Source organism: Perognathus longimembris, chromosome 10 (assembly GCF_023159225.1).
Source record: "Perognathus longimembris pacificus isolate PPM17 chromosome 10, ASM2315922v1, whole genome shotgun sequence".
In the NCBI taxonomy this organism is placed as follows: Eukaryota; Metazoa; Chordata; class Mammalia; order Rodentia; family Heteromyidae; genus Perognathus; species Perognathus longimembris.
In genome coordinates, this window is record NC_063170.1 from 33,112,154 (window position 1) to 33,130,117 (window position 17,964).

Genomic DNA, 17,964 nt, shown 5'->3' on the forward strand with positions numbered 1-17,964 from the left:
GGCCAGTCCTGGGCTTCTTGAATTCAGGGCCTGAGCACTGTCCCTGGCTTCTTTTTGCTCAAGGTTAGCACTCTACCTCTGGAGCCAGAGTGCCACTTTTGGCTTTTTCTGTTTATGTGGTGCTGGGGAATGAACCCAGGGCTTCATGCATGCTAGGCAAGCACTCTACTGCTAAGCCACATTCCCAGCCCCCTGTCTTAGATTTTTAAAAGTCTATTCCTTCCTATATTTCTTGGTCTCTTCCTTTCATACACATAATAATAGATATTAAGATGGTCTTTATTTTACATTTATTGAGCAGCTACTATGGAGTCAAGGCATGTGCTAGGGACAGAATGATTGAGAAACCTAGTCTTCCCAGTGAGGAGCTCTGAGCTGGCTGGGGAGCATTGGCAGGAAGCAGGTATCAGGACGCTGTATGATCAAAGCTAGGACAGACACATACCTCAGATGATGGGAGAGGATGGCAAGAGGAAGGAACACTGAAAGGGGAGACTACTAGAAAGACTTGGCACCTCTTAGATGGGGGTTGAATATGAGGGAAAAGTGGCTATGAGCCAGGTGAAGTGTGGGGAGAAGGTCAAAGCAGCCTAAGTTTTAGACATGGGAAAGCAGCATGTGCAAAGACACTTCCTGGTGGCCAGATGGAAGTGGGATGACTTGGAGAAATGGGAAGAAAACCAGAATGGCTGGCCTACTGTGTAACTGTGAGAAGGCAGAAGCGCTGAGGAAGGAGGCTGGCCCACGTGGTGCAGGCTTTAGGAGCATCACAGAGTCCGGAAACTTGAAGGCACAGAGCCTCACCTCTGCTCACACTTGTAATCCCAGCTACTTCAGGAGGCTTGAGATCAGGAACATGGCCCAAAGCTAACCAGGGCTGGGAAGTCCTTGAGACTCTTATCTCTAGTTAACCAGTAAAAAGCTGCCATCCTTGAGTGAAAAATTTAAAGGACAGCATCCAGGCCCTGAGTTCAAGCCCCAGGACCTACACATATACACACATGCACGCACGCTCCCATGGAAGCTGGAAGGAGGCAGGGGGCCCAGTGGGGAGGACACAGAGACAGTTAATAGTGTGAAGCAGATACTACCCCACTACGTAGAGCCTAGACCTCAGTTCATCACTTCCATCCTTAGGAGGAGAGGAGAGACAAGGGCTCAACCCAGGCATATGCCACACAGACGTCTGTCTGCATGTTCCCAAGGGGGCCATGGCACAGGGATCTCAAAAGCACAGATTTGGGGTAAACCACAATATCCCCAAGTATTCCTTGCAGAAGCTTCAGGAAGGCTCAGGAAGTGAAAGAAGGATATGAACTCTGGTCCCACTCACTCCAGTTGTGGTTCAGCACCTATTCACAAGGAGAAGGCTCTCCAGCAGGCAAAGGAAGCTCAGCCACCAACTACCCCCTGGCCACTGGCAGAGGCAGGGACCAGCCCCTGCCAGGGCTCTCCTGAAGGGCTTGTGGGGCGAGGAAGCAAATGTCCTCACCACGTAACAGACTTAGCAAGGGACTTGAGGATGGAGTGGGAAAAGAGGGGACAGAAAAAGCTGAAAACAACCCTGATTCCAGTGAGCTTTCTGTACAAGACACTTTCAATAGGTCTAACCTTCACTTCTATCTCTTTCTACCAGAAGGGTATAAAGAAGCCTGTTCAAAGGTTTAAAAACTATTCATCCCTTTGAGGCAGAGATTTTATATCTCAGACTTCATCCCCCCTATTAAAAGAGATTAGCCAAGGATATTCTTGGATGCCCACCAGTGTGACTGATAATAGTGAAAAGCCCGAATTTACATAAATTCCCAAGAAAGGTTCAATAAAATGAGTGCCTATGACACCAAGTACTCTGCGGTTATTCAAAGTAATGTTCTTAGAAGAATATTTTAGGATATGGTGACATGTTCTCATTATAGTAAGAAAAAGAGTGTAGGAATAAATTAGTGTTATGATCCCAATTCAAAAACTCTTATATGATGGTAGGGTGCAGCTGCTCACACCTACAAACCTAGCTCCTTGGAAGGCAGAGCAAGCCTACGAAAAATAAATAAATAAGAATTCCATCTCAACAATAGGCCTGGGGTGATACTTTGTGCCTGTGGTTCTAGCTACATAGAAAGCAGAAATAGGAAAAGAGAGGTTCAAGCTGGCCCTGAATAAATACACTTGAAAAATAAACAAAAGTGTAAAAGAACAAGGCCTGTCTTAAGGCCTTGAGTTCAAAACTTGTATGTGCTTTAAAGCCTAGCTTAAAATACATACATGCACACAGCAAGTTTATAGAGAGGAAAGGCAGCGAGATAGAGCAAACACAGCCAAGAAAGGTGCTAGCAAAAGTTCTGCCTTGACAATTAAGGAAATATTTTCTTGGTTGCACTGGAAGCCATGAGGGTTTTCAATAGCCTTAAAGTATTTTAGATGTTTAAAATATTTCATTTTGAATGTGTGTGTGTGTGTGTGAGTGCGTGTGTGCATGCGCGCACACACACTGGTGCTGGGGCTTGAACTCAGGGCCTTGGGTGCTGTCCCTTAGCTTTTTTCCATTTAAGGCTGGTGCTCTAACACTTGAGTCACAGCTCTACTTCTGGCTTTTTGGTAGTTAACTGGAGATAAAAGTCTCATGCTCAGCCTATCTCTGAACTGTCATCCTTGGATCTCAACCTCTTGCATAGCTATGATTACAGGCATGAGCCACCAATGCCCAGCAATGCACACAATTTAAAGAAGTGTGGGCAATACCTAGAAGGAAATACATAAAAATGCAGCACCTGCTTTGAGGTAGGCCTGTATACAAAGAATACATATATATGTATATATGTATGTATATTCATTTTGCCTTTAGTTTTGGAATTTTGGTCTTTTTTTTTGCCAGTCCTGGGGCTTGAACTCAGGGCCTGAGCACTGCCCTGGCTTCTTTTTGCTCAAGGCTAGTACTCTACCACTTGAGCCACAGCACCACTTCTGGCTTTTTCTATATATGTGGTGCTGAGGAATCGAACCCAGGGCTTCATCTATTGAAGCCAGCACTTTACCACTAGGCCATATTCCCAGCCCTGGAAACTATTTTGAATGCCCATCTCAGACCTGGTTTGCTTTTTTGTTCTGAGTGTTGTTATTTGTTTAAATTTATTGTTATTATAGAGGTGATGTACAGAGGGGTTACATTTACATCAGTTGGTTAATGAGTACATTTCCGTCATCTAGTGTCTTCTGTTCTCTCTCCCAGTCCCTCCTTCCCATCTCCACCCACTAGTTGTATAGTTCGCTTTCATCAGTGTCCAGTGAGCTCCACTGCTGTGCCTTTTCCCCTGAGTTCTATACCCTCCCCCCCGAAGATGCACATGTGACTGCATTACATATAAGATAAAAAAGGATCAAAAGAAAAATAAAAATAAGTAAATAAAAAGAATGTTTTGCCCTATCTGAGCTCTCATCCCTCAGTTTTCTGGGGCTTCATGTACCCCTCAGCTCCTTACCCCAACATCTCTCACAGGTTAGATTTTAACTAGACAGTGCTGTGTGGGGTGTCATCTCTCCACAACCATCCCACTCAGATCCTCTGACGTGAGGACAGAGTTGTAGGCGGCTCCTGGGAGCTTCTGCAAAGTGTTCTCCAAATGTGTGCTGCCTTTTTATTTTTATGCTTTCTGGAATAGTTTGTGTTCTATTCAGACCGGAAGCTGGGGGCTCAGCCAAGTGCTGGGAAAAAAATAGAGACCAATTATTTCATCAACGGGAGTGTACTCGCCAGCCCACATCCATGTTATCAAATGCTGGAGTGAGGGGAGGGAGGAGGAGGGAGGGTAGGTCTCTGGGGCTGTGATGTCAGCACTGAGTGGGCTGGAAGGCCCTTTAAGGATCCTCTGTCAAAAGTTTTTTTTTTTTGGCCCGTTCAGGGACTTGAAGTCAGGGCCTGGGCACTGTCCATGAGCTTCTTTTGCTCAAGGCTAGCACTCTACCACTTGAGCCACAGCACCACTTCCAGCTTTTTCTGTTTATGTGCTACTGAGGAATTGAACCCAGGGCTTTATGCATGCTAGGCCAAGCAATCTACAACTAAGCCACCTTCCCAGGCCCAAAGGCACTCTTGCTACAGGGGCTTATGTCCACAAATATCCTGGAATCACATATGAATCCTTTTTCCTCCACAAGGCAATGTTTTGTTATGTAATCCAGGTGGGCCTCACTTTACCTCAAACTCATGAACTCTCCACAGTGCTGGGAGTACAAGTGCACATCACCATGTCCAAATTAGAACTTTTGTGTGTGTGTGTGTGTGTGTGTGTGTGTGTGTGTGTGTGTGTGCGCGCGCGCATGCGCGCACGTGCGCCAGTACTAAAACTTAAACATACAGCCTTGCACTTTTGCTCTACTTTTTTGCTCTCAGCTGGAGCTATACTACTTGAGCCATGCCTCCAGTGTGCCATTCTACTGATTACTTGGAGATAAAGTCTTGAACACTTTTCTGCCCAGGCTGGCTTTGAAGTGCAATCCTCAGATGGCAGCTTCCTGAGTAGCTTGGATTATAGTCATGAGCCACTGGTGTCAGGCTCACTCACTTTTTAATGAGAGCAAGACTTCACCTTTCCCACTTTTCTATGAGAGATTCATTTCTTTAAAATAATACACATTAGGAGAGCACAGTATTAAAAAAGAAAAGAAATTGAGTAGTATTTGCCAAGAAACCACTGTGTATACAGTATTGAGTGGGGGGGGCACAATAGAAACCTGGTCATCGTCCCTCAAAGACCTAAGTCTCCATTTAGCAACTGCCTGTCCAAACTTCACACCTGGTAGTTGTCTTTCCACTTATTAAAGGAAATAAAAATCAAGAGTTACCAACATCACTTTCCGAAACCCCCACATGTTCTAGCATGACTCACCCAAGGGAACCTACCTTTTTTCTCCCAGATACATTCTATTACACGTAGAAAGAGACACAAAACAACTGTGTGTGCGTGCAGGTGTGTGTGCACGCCTTCCAGTACCATGGCTTGAATGCAGGGCCTCATGTTCTCTCTTAGCTTTTTCACTCAAGGCTAATGCTCTACCACTTGAGCCACATCTCTGACTTTTTGCTGGTTAATTGTAGATAAGAGTGTCCTGGACTTACTTTGCTGGCTTCAAACCATGATTCTAAGAGTTCAGCTTCCTCAGTAGCTAGGATTATAGGTGTGAGCCATGGGTCCAAAACAACTTGTAGGGTGCAGTGGTACATGCCTGTAGGCCCCGCTACTCAGGAGACTGAGTGGAGGATGGCTTGGCCTTAGAGTTTGAGGACGGTTTGGGCAACAGTGGGAGACATCAAGACTAAAACAGCTACAACAAAGTACCAATCTTAGTAATGATGATTAAGGGTTGGACTATCACCTTCCAGGAACCAACACACAAATGCCATTTATCCAATTAAGATAATCAATTTCCTGAGCTCAGATATTTATTTAATCATTGTCACATTTATAGCAAAAGGTCTTATCTGCCTCACCCCCTGTCATTTCTGTGTGACTCTAAGCCTCTGTGGAATCTGCAAAGCAGCAGCTTCGTATCCTCATAACAGCTTCCAGGATCCTTATAATTTGTACAATATAATGACATAAAGTAACATAACTGTAAAGTTTATTAAAGTAGGTAACTGATGAAGGAGAATACCATAAGGTATTCAGGCAGAAGAGAAAAGGTTATTCCTGAACTGCTGGCATGTGGCAGAGATGATGCATGGCTAGAAAGAAGGGCTGAAAGCTACTGGAGGGCCCTGCTTTCTCTATGGCAGGGCGAGAGGTGTGGCCAGATGGATTGTGACTTCTGAGAAGGGGGAGGTAACTGCCTCCAGGTGGGTCAGTTACCTAGGTAATGCAGGTACTGGGTGCAGACTTAAACAGGTGGGAGGTCATCTTCTCAGAGCCCTCCCGGGGGTGGACCTTACAATAATATAATGCAATATAATAATTTTTATACCTGTATGTGACAACAGATGGAGAAAACAACCCAGGTTCTGTAAATATGTTGCCAGGAGTCAGGAAAAAAATGCCAAGCAATTCAGAAATGAGATCGGCTATAGCTGAATCCTTAAGCATAGCTTTGCAGTGATAATAGAGTAGATATGTCTGCTAGAAAAGTCTCATTACTAGCCAGGCACTGGTAGGTCATGCCTATAATCCTAGCTACTCAGGAGGCTGAAATCTGAGGAGCACAGTTCAAAGCCAGCCTGAGCAGAAAAGTCTCTGAGATTCTTATTTTCCATTAACTATCAAAGAAAAGCTGGAAGTGGAGCTGTGGTTCAAGTGGTAGAGTGCTAGCCTTGAGCACAAAAGCCAAGGACAGTGGCCAGGCAGGTCCTGGCATGAGAGACGGGGGTGGGGGTGAGGTCTCTTTACTGTGACACAATGTGACACATGAGAAAGGAAAACACTGTCTACTGCCACACAAGGAAGATCACTACCTAGAAACTTTGTTATCTGAGACTTTAGTGACCTTGATAAGAATGCAAGGTCACTGAGGCCAAAACAAAAGTCAAACTAAAACTCATTATAACTGCAAGCAATTCTTTCATAAGGAGGGGTTTAGTGGTTCTTTGATTTAAAAAAGCATCCAGAGATATGTTTCCCTGAAAAATAAACCCCAATACATAGTTGAGGAAAACATGTGATCTTAGACATGACATGGACTAAAGTCCTGCCTCCTTTGGCTCCTTCTTCATTTGCAAAATGAAGGGACTGAAATATAGGATGGCTGAGGGCTCTTTTAAATCCTGGAAGTGTTCAAATTCTAAAGTAAATTTCTCACAAGATCAAAAATATCTAAACACATATAAAATCCTATTGCTGATGAGGTTAATTAGCTTCACCTCTTAATAATCTCCTATATGTAATATAAAACCTAGAAAATCATCATCCTTCTGTCCTGTTACCATGGCAACCTATAAAACTAGCCCAACACCATCAACCTGACAGTCCAAAGACTGGAACAGATAAACACTTCAAGGTGAAGTAAAGAGGCTCAAATATGGCAGTTAGATGCCAGCTCAGCCCTACTCCATCTTGGCTAGTCTCATCAAAGAAAACTGCACTACTTAAAATAGCTAAAAGGCTGGGTGCTGGTGATTCATGCCTGTAATCCTAGCTACTCAGGAGGCTGAGGTCTGAGGATCATGGTTCAAAGCCAGCTCAGGCAGGAAAATCCATAAGACTTATCTCCAATTAACCACCAGAAAACCAGAAGTGGAGCTATGGCTCAAAGTGGTAGAGCACTAGCCTTGAGCAAAAACACCTGAGGGGCAGAGCCCAGACCCTGAGTTCAAGCCCTGGGACTGACCAAAAAAAAAAAAAAGCCTAAAAGATCATTGCTTATTCCAATGCAAGTACATCATCACATAGTTGATGCTGAGTTTAAGATTTTCACAATGGGGGGCTGGGAAAATGGCCTAGTGGCAAGAGTGCTTGCCTTGTATACATGAAGCCCTGGGTTTGATTCCTCAGCACCACATATATAGAAAAGGCCAGAAGTGTCTCTGTGGCTCAAGTGGCAGAGTGCTAGCCTTGAGCAAAAAGAAGCCAGGGACAGTGCTCAGGTCCTGAGTTCAAGCCCCTGAACTGACAAAGAAAAAAAAAAAGATTTTCACAATGGTTTTACGAGACCCGATCCCTAATATTTTTTTGTTTCAGCTCTTTTTTTTTAAATTTAATTTATTTATTAATTGAATACAAGTTTTTTTGACAAGGTGTTGTACAAAAAGGGTACAGTTACATAGAAGGACAATGTGTACATTTCTTGTGATATCTTATGCCCTGTTTTTCTTTCCCTTCTCTAGGTCAGGTAGACATATATACAATAAACAATGTATCAAGAACATATACAGTATCCACATGGCCAAGCCCAAGAAAATTCACCTAGGGCTTTAAATGTAATGTCGATATTAGCCAATATATCGACAGTAGTCTTATATGAACGTACATACATAGCTTTTGAGCTATTGTATTCCACTGAGAGGTCAATTTTTGACCTTTATATGTTGAGTAGTTGTTTGGTTTTAGTTACATACTGTTGGGTCGCTGCCCCAACAAGTGGAGAAACTGAAGTACAGAGAGGAGGGGATTGGCCAATGTTACATTGTTAGTTATAGGGAAAGCCAAGACTAGAACTTAGGCTTGTTTTTTTGTGGTACTGGGATTTTAACTAAGAACCATGAGCTTGCTAGGCAAATACTATACCACTTAAGCCATACCTCCAGGACTTTCTGCTTTAAATACTTTTCATATAAAGTCTTCATTTTTGCTTAAGCTAGCCTTATTCCACAATTCTCTAAGTAGCTAAGCCACCAGTCTTGGTCCTTAAGAATTTTTCTTGTTATTTTTCCCCCCATCCTGGGATCTGAATTTGGGGCCTTGTGCCTCCATTGTTAATTTTTAATTCTTATGAGCCTTCTTATCTCTTAACAATAGCTTTCATGGTCTGTGCAGAGGAAATACCAAGGCCTATGGTTAGATGGACCCATGGTGGCTGATGGTTAAACTAAAGGAAGTCGGAAATGGATGAAGGGTAGATGAGGATACAAAGGATATAAAGGAGGACTCAAATTTTAGCCCTGCCCTGGATGAGAGAAGCTTAAGAGTGGCATCAGTGAGGAATGGAGAGACCATGACAGGAAGTTGCTGAGATGAAGCAGGTAAGGACCAGACTGAAAACTCCTTGAATACTTTTCTCTGATCATTACCAGCATCCAACTACCAACTCACTGGAGCCTCTTTGGCAAACTTCTGCTTTTAACCAAAAACACAATCGAGCTCATGTACCAGGAAACAGAATGCCCTTGGTATTTTCACTTTTACTGTTTTATTTAGCTCACAACATTTTTGTGCTGGTACTAGGATTTGAATTCAGAGCCTGGGTGCTGTGCCATAGCTTTTAGCTCAAGGCTGGCACTTTACCACTTGAGCCATAGCTCCATATTTGGCTTTTTTGATTGTAAATTGGAGATAAGAGTCTCATGGGTGTTGGGGTCAGCTGTGCCTTTAAGGGGCCACAGCTGACCTTGACCTGCCCCTCCCCTTCCTGCCCTTGGCAGGAAGAAAAGGCTCTGCTCCTGGGGCAGCACGTGTGTAATGGAGAACACCTCAGGAACCCATCCTTAGGGGGCTGGGCCTCTGCCCCCGAGGGAGGTCCCCTGACATCACTTGATGGACAGCCCTCTGTGACCAATCTGCAATCCCTCTCTTGTGCCCGCCCTCGGGGGTATATCTGGGGGGCTCCTCATTTGAATAAAGTAGAACGTCCCAGAGAGGTCTCCGAGATCTCACGTGCTCGTGTCTTCCTTGGGCTGGCGAGTATGCAGGTCTCGCACCCACACGCGACCCAAGGCTAAACCCAGGACCCCATTCCTGCGTCCGTTACCCTACCAGCCTGAGGGGGTGTGAGAGAGTGGTATGGATCCCCCGCCAATAGATAGATAAGCCCAGGATTCTTCCCCACATGTTGGGGAGGAATAAAGCTAAGCCCGGCAATTTAACAACCCCAACACATGGGCTCTTTGGCTCAGGGTGCCTTCAAACTGTGATCCTCAGATCTCAACCTCCTATTAGGATTACAGGCATAATCTACCAATACTGGCCCAACTCATAACAATTAAAAAAAAAACAGCAAGAATAAATTTTGGTATAACCATAGTTAAAATGAGAATAGGAAAGAGAAACATTTCCTGCTCCTTAGGAAATGTGAGTTAAGTCACACAATTTTCTTCTCCCACAATTTCTACTCAGGGCCTGGGAACTGTCCCTGAGCTCTTCAGCTCAAGGCTAGCACTCTACCACTTGAGTCACAGTGCCACTTCCAGTTTTCTGGTGGTTAATTGGAGATAAGAATCTCACAGATTTTCCTGCCCAGGTGGCTTTGAACCATGATCCTCAGATCTCAACCTCCTGAGTAGCTAGGATTACAGGCGTGAGCCACTGGTGCCTGGTTTTCCCACAATTTTTTTTTTTTTTTTGGCCAGTCCTGGGCCTTGGACTCAGGGCCTGAGCACTGTCCCTGGCTTCTTCCCGCTCAAGGCTAGCACTCTTCCACCTAAGCCACAGCCCCCCTTCTGGCCGTTTTCCATATATGTGGTGCTGGGGAATCGAACCCAGAGCTTCATGTGTAGGAGGCAAGCGCTCTTGCCACTAGGCCATATTCCCAGCCCTTCCACAATTTTTTTTTTTTTTTTGGCCAGTCCTGGGCCTTGGACTCAGGGCCTGAGCACTGTCCCTGGCTTCTTCCCGCTCAAGGCTAGCACTCTGCCACTTGAGCCACAGCGCCGCTTCTGGCCGTTTTCTGTATATGTGGTGCTGGGGAATCGAACCTAGGGCCTCGTGTATCCGAGGCAGGCACTCTTGCCACTAGGCTATATCCCCAGCCCCCCTTCCACAATTTTTTAATGAAGTCTTTTTATCCTTTTTTCTAAATGAGGAAACATGACAAATTCAAAACATGAAAATCTACACTTAAACTAAGACCTATTGTTAAGTCATGGGTAAATGGTAGAATGCTTGCTTAACAAGTACAAGGTCCTGAGTTCAAATCCCAGTATCCCCAACAAAGATCTATTGATTCCAAAGCCACTACTCATTCTACCATGCTGCTGGAGTTTTCTTTAGCCAAGCTGTCTGGTTGCTTAAATAGGGTTAATCCAGTAAACATGCCCCCAAAGAAGGCAAACACCTGTTCCATCTTCTTGAACCAGCTTCTAAAACAGCACAGTGGGATTAATCTAGATTCTGCCCAGAAGCAGTAGGTTTATACATAATTCACTTATGAAAGAAATGACATCCATGACAAACAACTTGCTTTGCAAACTGAAATTGGCTATATAACTTTCTTCAGCAAAATGGAAAAAAAAAATTCCTCAGGTCACACCTTCCACAGTCAGATCTTAGGAGTGGACAGCACAGTAGAAACATCACTGAAAGAAGGGTGACCGTCTCAGGATTGAGGCTGAGGGTGGAGGTAGATGGGACACAACTTACACTTATGTCAAGACTACAAAGGCTGACAGCATCTTCATCCTGAGCACTCTGCTTCCGCTTCCGCTGCAAAACAAGAAAACAAAGCTCAAATGTAAACAGGGCTGTGGCTTGCATGGAAGAAAGCAAACAAGCAGTTAAATAGCATATACAATCCTGCCATGTCTACCTTCAACTAAGAGAACTATTCAAAGAATAATGGAAAACTACTAAGCTCAAGGATAATTGGTTTGTATTATTATTCTTATTTCTGATGCTACAGTCTCTTCTTGAATTTCTCCCCGCCCCCTTTATCTTTTGTAACTAATGTCTCCATTTAACATTTAAAAACTTGGACAGCAGAGTCAGAATTCAACTAGCTTGGTAGCAGATTAAAATGGCAAGAGTATCTAATTTTCTTTGGAGATACAGGTAATCCATTTTCAGAGATGCTTTGTAGTTGGATAGTTTGAATTAATTCTAAAGCTCACCCAGAATCTTGGCACAGTCACAGAACAACAATGCTGAGGAGGGGAGGGGAAACATATATCTTCTCATTAGGTAGCCATAAAACAGACACAAAGACTAATGGAACAGATCAGAAGACCAAGAACATAAACTCTCACTATAGTCATCTGGGTTTTGACAAAACAGTGAAATATAAACATTGAGGAAAATACAGCCTCTTCTCAAATAGTGCTAGGAAAACTACATGGAGACTGGGACTAGACTCCTATCTATCACTCTGTAAAAATTAACTCACAGTTAATGATCTTAAAATAAAGCCTGAATCACTAAAGCTACTACAGGAAAATGTAGGGAAACACTTGAAGGTTCAGGCAGTAGGGAATTATTTTCTAAGTAGGATTCCAAGTGCCTAGGAAATAAGAACAACAATAAAATTTTGAAGGTACAAATACTCCAAGTAAAAAATGGGCAAACAAATCGAACAATTCAGAAAATACACATGGCTAATAAATACATGAAGAAATGTCCAACATCCTTAATATAAAGGAAATGAAACTAAATTATATTAGGGTTTCATCTTACTCCAGTCAGAGTGAGATGTAATCATCAGGGAAATAACAACAAATGCTGGGGAGAATGTGAAAGTCCAGGGACCCTCATGAGCTGCTGGTGAAAATATAAACTAGTATAACCACTATGGAAATCAGCATGGAGGCTCATCAAAAACATTATCACCAGATTTTTCTTGAGTAATATCCAAAGGAATATAAATCACCATACAAGAAAGATAGCTACAAATTCATGTTTATTGTGGCATTATTCACAATCCCCAAGATGTAGAAACCCTTCAACCAATGAATGGATAAAGAAAATATGGTACATTTATATGTAATTGAGTATTAGTCATAAAGAATGAAATTATACAGGAATCTGTAAGAAAATAGATGGAACTAGAGTCTATCACATTAAATTACATAAACTAAGCTCAAAAAGCCAAACGTGGCATCTTTTTGTTCATATTCTGAATCTAGGGCTAAAAAGATAACCATGGAACATGAGGGTAAAAGCAAGGCTGTCTGGGGAGGGAAAAGGAAGAATTCTAGAAGGTAAAGAGCACTGAAGTACATCCTCTCTCTCTCATATACATACATACACATACATATGTGTGTATATATACATATCCATATACATCCATATCTATATATGTATATATATATATATATCTACCAATATTATTGGGGAAAGGGCAAGAAATAATAGAGAGGGTGAATTTTTTCACAGTATGCTTTAGGTATATATGGAATTATCCCAATGAACCATCCTTGTAGTATCAATATATGGTAATTTTGGAAAAAGAAATGGACAAAGGCCCTGGAATTCAGAAAAAATCATTATTAACTAAAGATAACTATTTGGGGGGGGCGATGAGGGAGAGAAACTAGAGTTTGAATTTAGAGCCTCACATTTGCTAGAGCACTAGACCACTTCAGCCTTGCATTTAATTTTGTTTGTTTTTAGTTATTTTTTGATAGGATCTATCTAACATTTTTACCTGGGGTTGGCCTCAAATCGTGATCCTCCTACCTATGCCTCTTGAGTAGTGAAGACCATACATATGATATGCCTGGCATATCATTTATGCCTGGCTTGTTGGCTTGAGATGAGGGTTGTACTAACTTTTGCACAGAATGGACTCCAACCTTCTGACCAGCTAGGATTACAAGTGTCCACCCCTGATTCTCTATAGATAATTACATTTAAAATAAATTTATAAATTGATGACCAGGGGAGCCAGCCAAATTAGGTGCAGAAAAATACTTTTCACCTGTGTTTTTAAAAATTCCATATATAAACAAGGAGAACCTCTCTTCTCTATCCTTAGCCCAACTATCCAAGTAAGTGTTCCCCTCCCTTCCCCTCCCTATTCCCCTCCCTTTGTTTTTTGGTGCCAGTACTAGTGACTGAACTCAATTCCACCCTTTTTTTTTTTCACTGAAGACTGGTGGTACTCTACCACTTGGCATACCAGAACTGCTCAAACTGTAGGCTGGAGGACTCTGGGAGCACTGTGGTGGAGGTCCTTCTGGAGGAGGAGGATTGAAGGCCTGAAGGATTAACACGTTTGCCAGGGGAAGGTTGGGAGTGGTCTGGCATTCTTCTCATCAAGCCAGCAACTAGATCACTCAAATCATGAAGAAAAGTGAGTGGACCCTGCCCTTGTGGGATAGTGGAGTACTAGATCCTGTGTGTTTTTTCCATGGAAGCAGTATGCAGGAATGATGTAGAGATGCTAGGGCCCTGAGCTGTCCCTAGGGAAGCTGTCCCAGGATCTGCAGTAACAAACATGCCAAAGGACAGCTCCACGTGGCCTGCTCCATTTTGAGCCTGGCACAGAGCTATGAGCAGGTGAGCCAGGCTACCTGGCAATATCTGAGTGAAGAGCCAGACTTTGAAGTCAGGCCCCACTTTACCACACGAACCCCACTTCACCATGCGAACCTGAGATAAGCAGGCCCTGTGAGCAAATCCAGGACAAGCCTATTAGGGCCCAGCCGGTCAAGAACTCTAACCGCTGGGAATGCTTAACTCTAACTGCCCCCAGAATGCCTCGATCCCTGAGCCAATCAGATTTGTACCCGTGTCCTAATCTTGCTTGCTTGAACACCTGATTGCTGTAACTTTGTTTTTTGTCTTACTTGAACACCTGATGGCTGTAACTTTGTTTTTTGCCTTTATAAGCCCTGTGCATTCTCAGTTCGGGGCTTCCTCCTAACCTCCGCTGTGTCGGTGGATAGGACGAGGCCCGAGTTGCAGCTCGCCTGAATAAAGTCTTGCCTTGCTTTTGCATTTCGTAACGTCTGAGTCTCGGTGGCCTTCTTGGTGGTCGTTTCGCAACTTGGCATAACACTGAGGACGTGCTATCTGGACAGATGCTCCTGCCAGTTCACCATCCGGGGACAATTGAAGAAGCAGTACTGCAGTGGCAGGGAAACCAGTTTGCTGACTCTTATTACTTAATTACTAAAGAGAGGGTCTTATTATATTATCTAGTCTGGCCTTGAATTCCAGGGCTTAACTCCTCCAGGTTTAGCATCCCGAATAGCTAGGGTTATAGGTACATGTCACAGCATACTTCCAGCTTGTGTGTTTTTGTTTTGTTTTTTGTTATTTTTCTATTGTGCCAGCACTGAGGCTTGAACTCAGGGCCTTGTGCTCTTGGGGTTTTTTTGTTGTTGTTTGTTTTGTTTTGAGCACTCTATCACTTGAGCTTTACCTCACTGCTGGGGTTTTGCTGGTGAACGAGAAATATGAGCCTCTGGGATTTGTCTGCCCAGGCTGACTTCGAGCCATGGTCTTTATGTCTCAGCCTCCTGAGTGGATTACAGATATGAGCCACTAGCACCCAGTTTCAGCTTATGTGTTGACTTTATCTTTTCTCTTTTTGTAGCAGGACTGGATTCTGAACTCTGGACCTTCTTCTTGCTAAGCAGGCAGGCAATCACTTAAGCCACACTTCTAGTCTCTTTTTGCACTAGTTATTTTTAAGATAAGGGTCTCACTTTTATGCCTGGCACAAGCCTGGGCTGTGATTTTCCTACCTGAGTTTTCTCAAATCTCTGGGATAACAGGCTTACACCAATGTGCCCTGCCACTGGTTGAGATTTAATATGGTGAACTTTGTCAGTCTGGCCTCAGACCATGATCCTCTGGCCATGGTCGTCATGGTGACTTCTTGAAGCAGGAATGTACAACAAATGATATGTGTCCACTGTACAAGCTAATAAATGGAGGTCACTAGAAATAAGCAAGTCATTCATTAGTTACATGGCTACAGTGTAACAACATTGTAACTCTGAGTTCAGCATTCTAAATCCTAAGACAAAACCCTTCACACACTGTTTAAAGCATATGTGGCAAAAGTTCTTATCTTACTTGCCACCTGAATGTATGGTAGCACCTGCCTGGAGCACCATATTGAGGAGGATTACAGAGTACAGCAGGTGGGTGAGTGCTCCCCCAGCCACATGTCTCGAGGTCAGGAGAGAGAATGGCCGTGGGGAAGTGGGTGCCATGAAGAATGTGACATTCTTAGGTGTTATCTGCAAAGGAGATGTTAGCCTACTGTGTGTGTGTGTGTGTGTGTGTGTGTGTGTGTGTGTGTGTGTGTACAGTGCCTAGAACAAAGCCTGATACATAGTAGGTACCTAAAACCTGGCAACTCCTATCACATATGACATAGACAATCAATGTAAAGATGTTTGCTAGCATTTGATATTGTTAGATTATGGAGCTTATGATCTTATAGTTCTACTTCTAGGGCTCAATTCTTTGTCAACTATACATACTGACTAGGCAGTCATCCCAATATGCTGGGGGGGGGGGGTGATCCCCATGTGGTGGGGGAGGGGAAAGCAAAGGAGTTTCCTCTCCCCACAGGCACAATCCCTCTCCATAGCTCAACAACAGTGTCACAGCCCCTACCCCAGTGCCTGTCAGATGCTTCCACATTCCTCAGTGTCAAGTCCAGAAGACAAATGTTCTCTAGTGGTCTTTTTAATTATGCTATCACAGTTAATCCAGGACAGAATAATCTTCTTAAGAAACCCACAAGATTTTCAAAATAAAACTGCCTGGATTATGAGCGTGAATTTTTTTTCTTGTCTTTTTTTAAATTATATAAGGTGGTGGCTTAACATAGCTAACAATAAAGAAGCCAAGTATAAACTCTGAGCTGGAAGCAAAAAATTTCACAAAGCATTACTTAATTGTTGTTCATTTTTCCTAAGCACATTTGTGCAAAGATCTGCTCTGGGTATGGGACACCAACAATAAACAGCAATTTTTATAGATGATTAAAACCTAGATGGTAAAGAACAGAATATATTTAGACATAGCCTTTATAGACCCTGACCCCTGTCCACAGTAAGTCAATGGCCATTTTATTCCTTGTGTGTATCTTTAAACACAGACACCTACCAGGAGAAGCTCGAAGGCAAAAAGGACCATGTGTGAATGCATTTACACACTCAGCCAGTCTGAGGAGCCCAGGACCTGCCCAGTTACAGCCTCAAGTTTACTGAAGCTAATGAACAGTTCACTCCCCTTAGAACAATGCAAACAAAGCTCTAGGGTGAGCCAAGGATGACGCAGCTGTCTCCACTCGGACTGTGGTACATCACTAACTCCACCCCCCCACCACGCCTCCTGTGCTGAGCACTGGGCAAAGAGTAACTTCTGAGTGGGTGACTCAAAGAAAGAATAATACAGGAGGCCAGTATTCTCATAGTGACATCCTTCCCTTCCATAAACCCACCTGGCCACCAAAACAAAATCAAAACTCTCAAAAGCCAAGGTCACTGAAGGCTGAAATGCTTCAACTTCAAATTTCCTTGGAAACATAAAAGGTATCTGTTCAAGCTCAGATTCCTGCTTGTGAAATAACAAAGAGTCTTTTCCTTACAGTAGGGGCCTTGATTTTCCTTAAAACACACAGACACGAGCTGGGGAGGGGGTGGTGGTTCAGGCCTATAATCTTAGTGACTTAAGAGGCTGAGATCTGAGGATCATGGTATGAAGTCAGCCCAAGACAGGAAAATCTGTGAGACTCTTGTCTCCAACTAAGTACCAAAACAGCTGGAAGTGGAGCTATGGCTCAAAGGGTAGAACACTAGGCTTGAACACAAAAGTTCAGGGACAACGCCCCGGCCTTGATTTTAAGTCCCAAGACTAGCATGCGTGTGTGCGCTCGCAAGCACGCACACGTGCACACACGTGCACACACACACACACACACACACACACACACACACACACACCACGACACATATACCACACAGATAAATTAAAAAGAAATCACAGTGGGTTGGGGATGTGGCTTAGTGGTGGAATGCTTGCCCTGGGTTCTATTCTTCAGCACCACACATACAGAAAAAGCCAGAAGTGATGCTGTGCCTCAAGAGGTAGAGTGCTAGCCTTGAGCAAAGAGAAGCCAGGGACAGTGCTCAGGCCCTGAGTTCAAGCCCCAGGACTAGCAAAAAAAAAAAAAAAAAGACTGTGGTACTAGTGAGGCACTGACAAGCTTCACATTTCCTTTGAGAAGGAAGGTCATATGTTTTCAAGGAATCACCAGCGAACTTTTCCATACCCCAGCCCTAAGCTATAGGACTTAGTCTCTGTGATTTAGGAACCTGTCATCCAAGCCTGATATTAGCTCAGCTAGAAAGAAAACCAACTGAACCAAATCATAAATGATTGTAGGGACTAGCTGGGCTTTTCATCCAACATCTACTTTTCACCTGGGGATGGTAAGGAACAACAATGACAGAAAGAGAATCAGTGGGCTCCAGCACAGTAATTGCTTAGGCCTGCAAGGAAGTTTATGGAAGTATATTCTAGAAGTACTGGCAAACCATGTCCTGCTTCTCCAATCAAAAAAATCACCAGGCGGCTTCTCTGTGAATGTGAAAACTACAAGAGATTTTTGCTGGACCTAGTGATGCACTTCTGTAATCCCAGCATTTGGGAG

At 43.5% G+C, this 17,964-nt stretch overlaps 1 protein-coding gene across 7 annotated transcripts in view; it reads right to left on the reverse strand.

Annotated features, from left to right (window-relative positions):
* The window catches only part of Arhgef3 (Rho guanine nucleotide exchange factor 3), a 326,782-nt gene that overhangs the window by 144,958 nt on the left and 163,860 nt on the right, over positions 1-17,964 (reverse strand). For all 7 annotated transcript variants that reach the window (XM_048355783.1, XM_048355789.1, XM_048355787.1 and 4 more), the window contains one exon: positions 10,995-11,057. In XM_048355783.1, the coding sequence (XP_048211740.1) occupies positions 10,995-11,057 (63 nt within the window). The remainder of the gene's footprint in view (positions 1-10,994; positions 11,058-17,964) is intronic.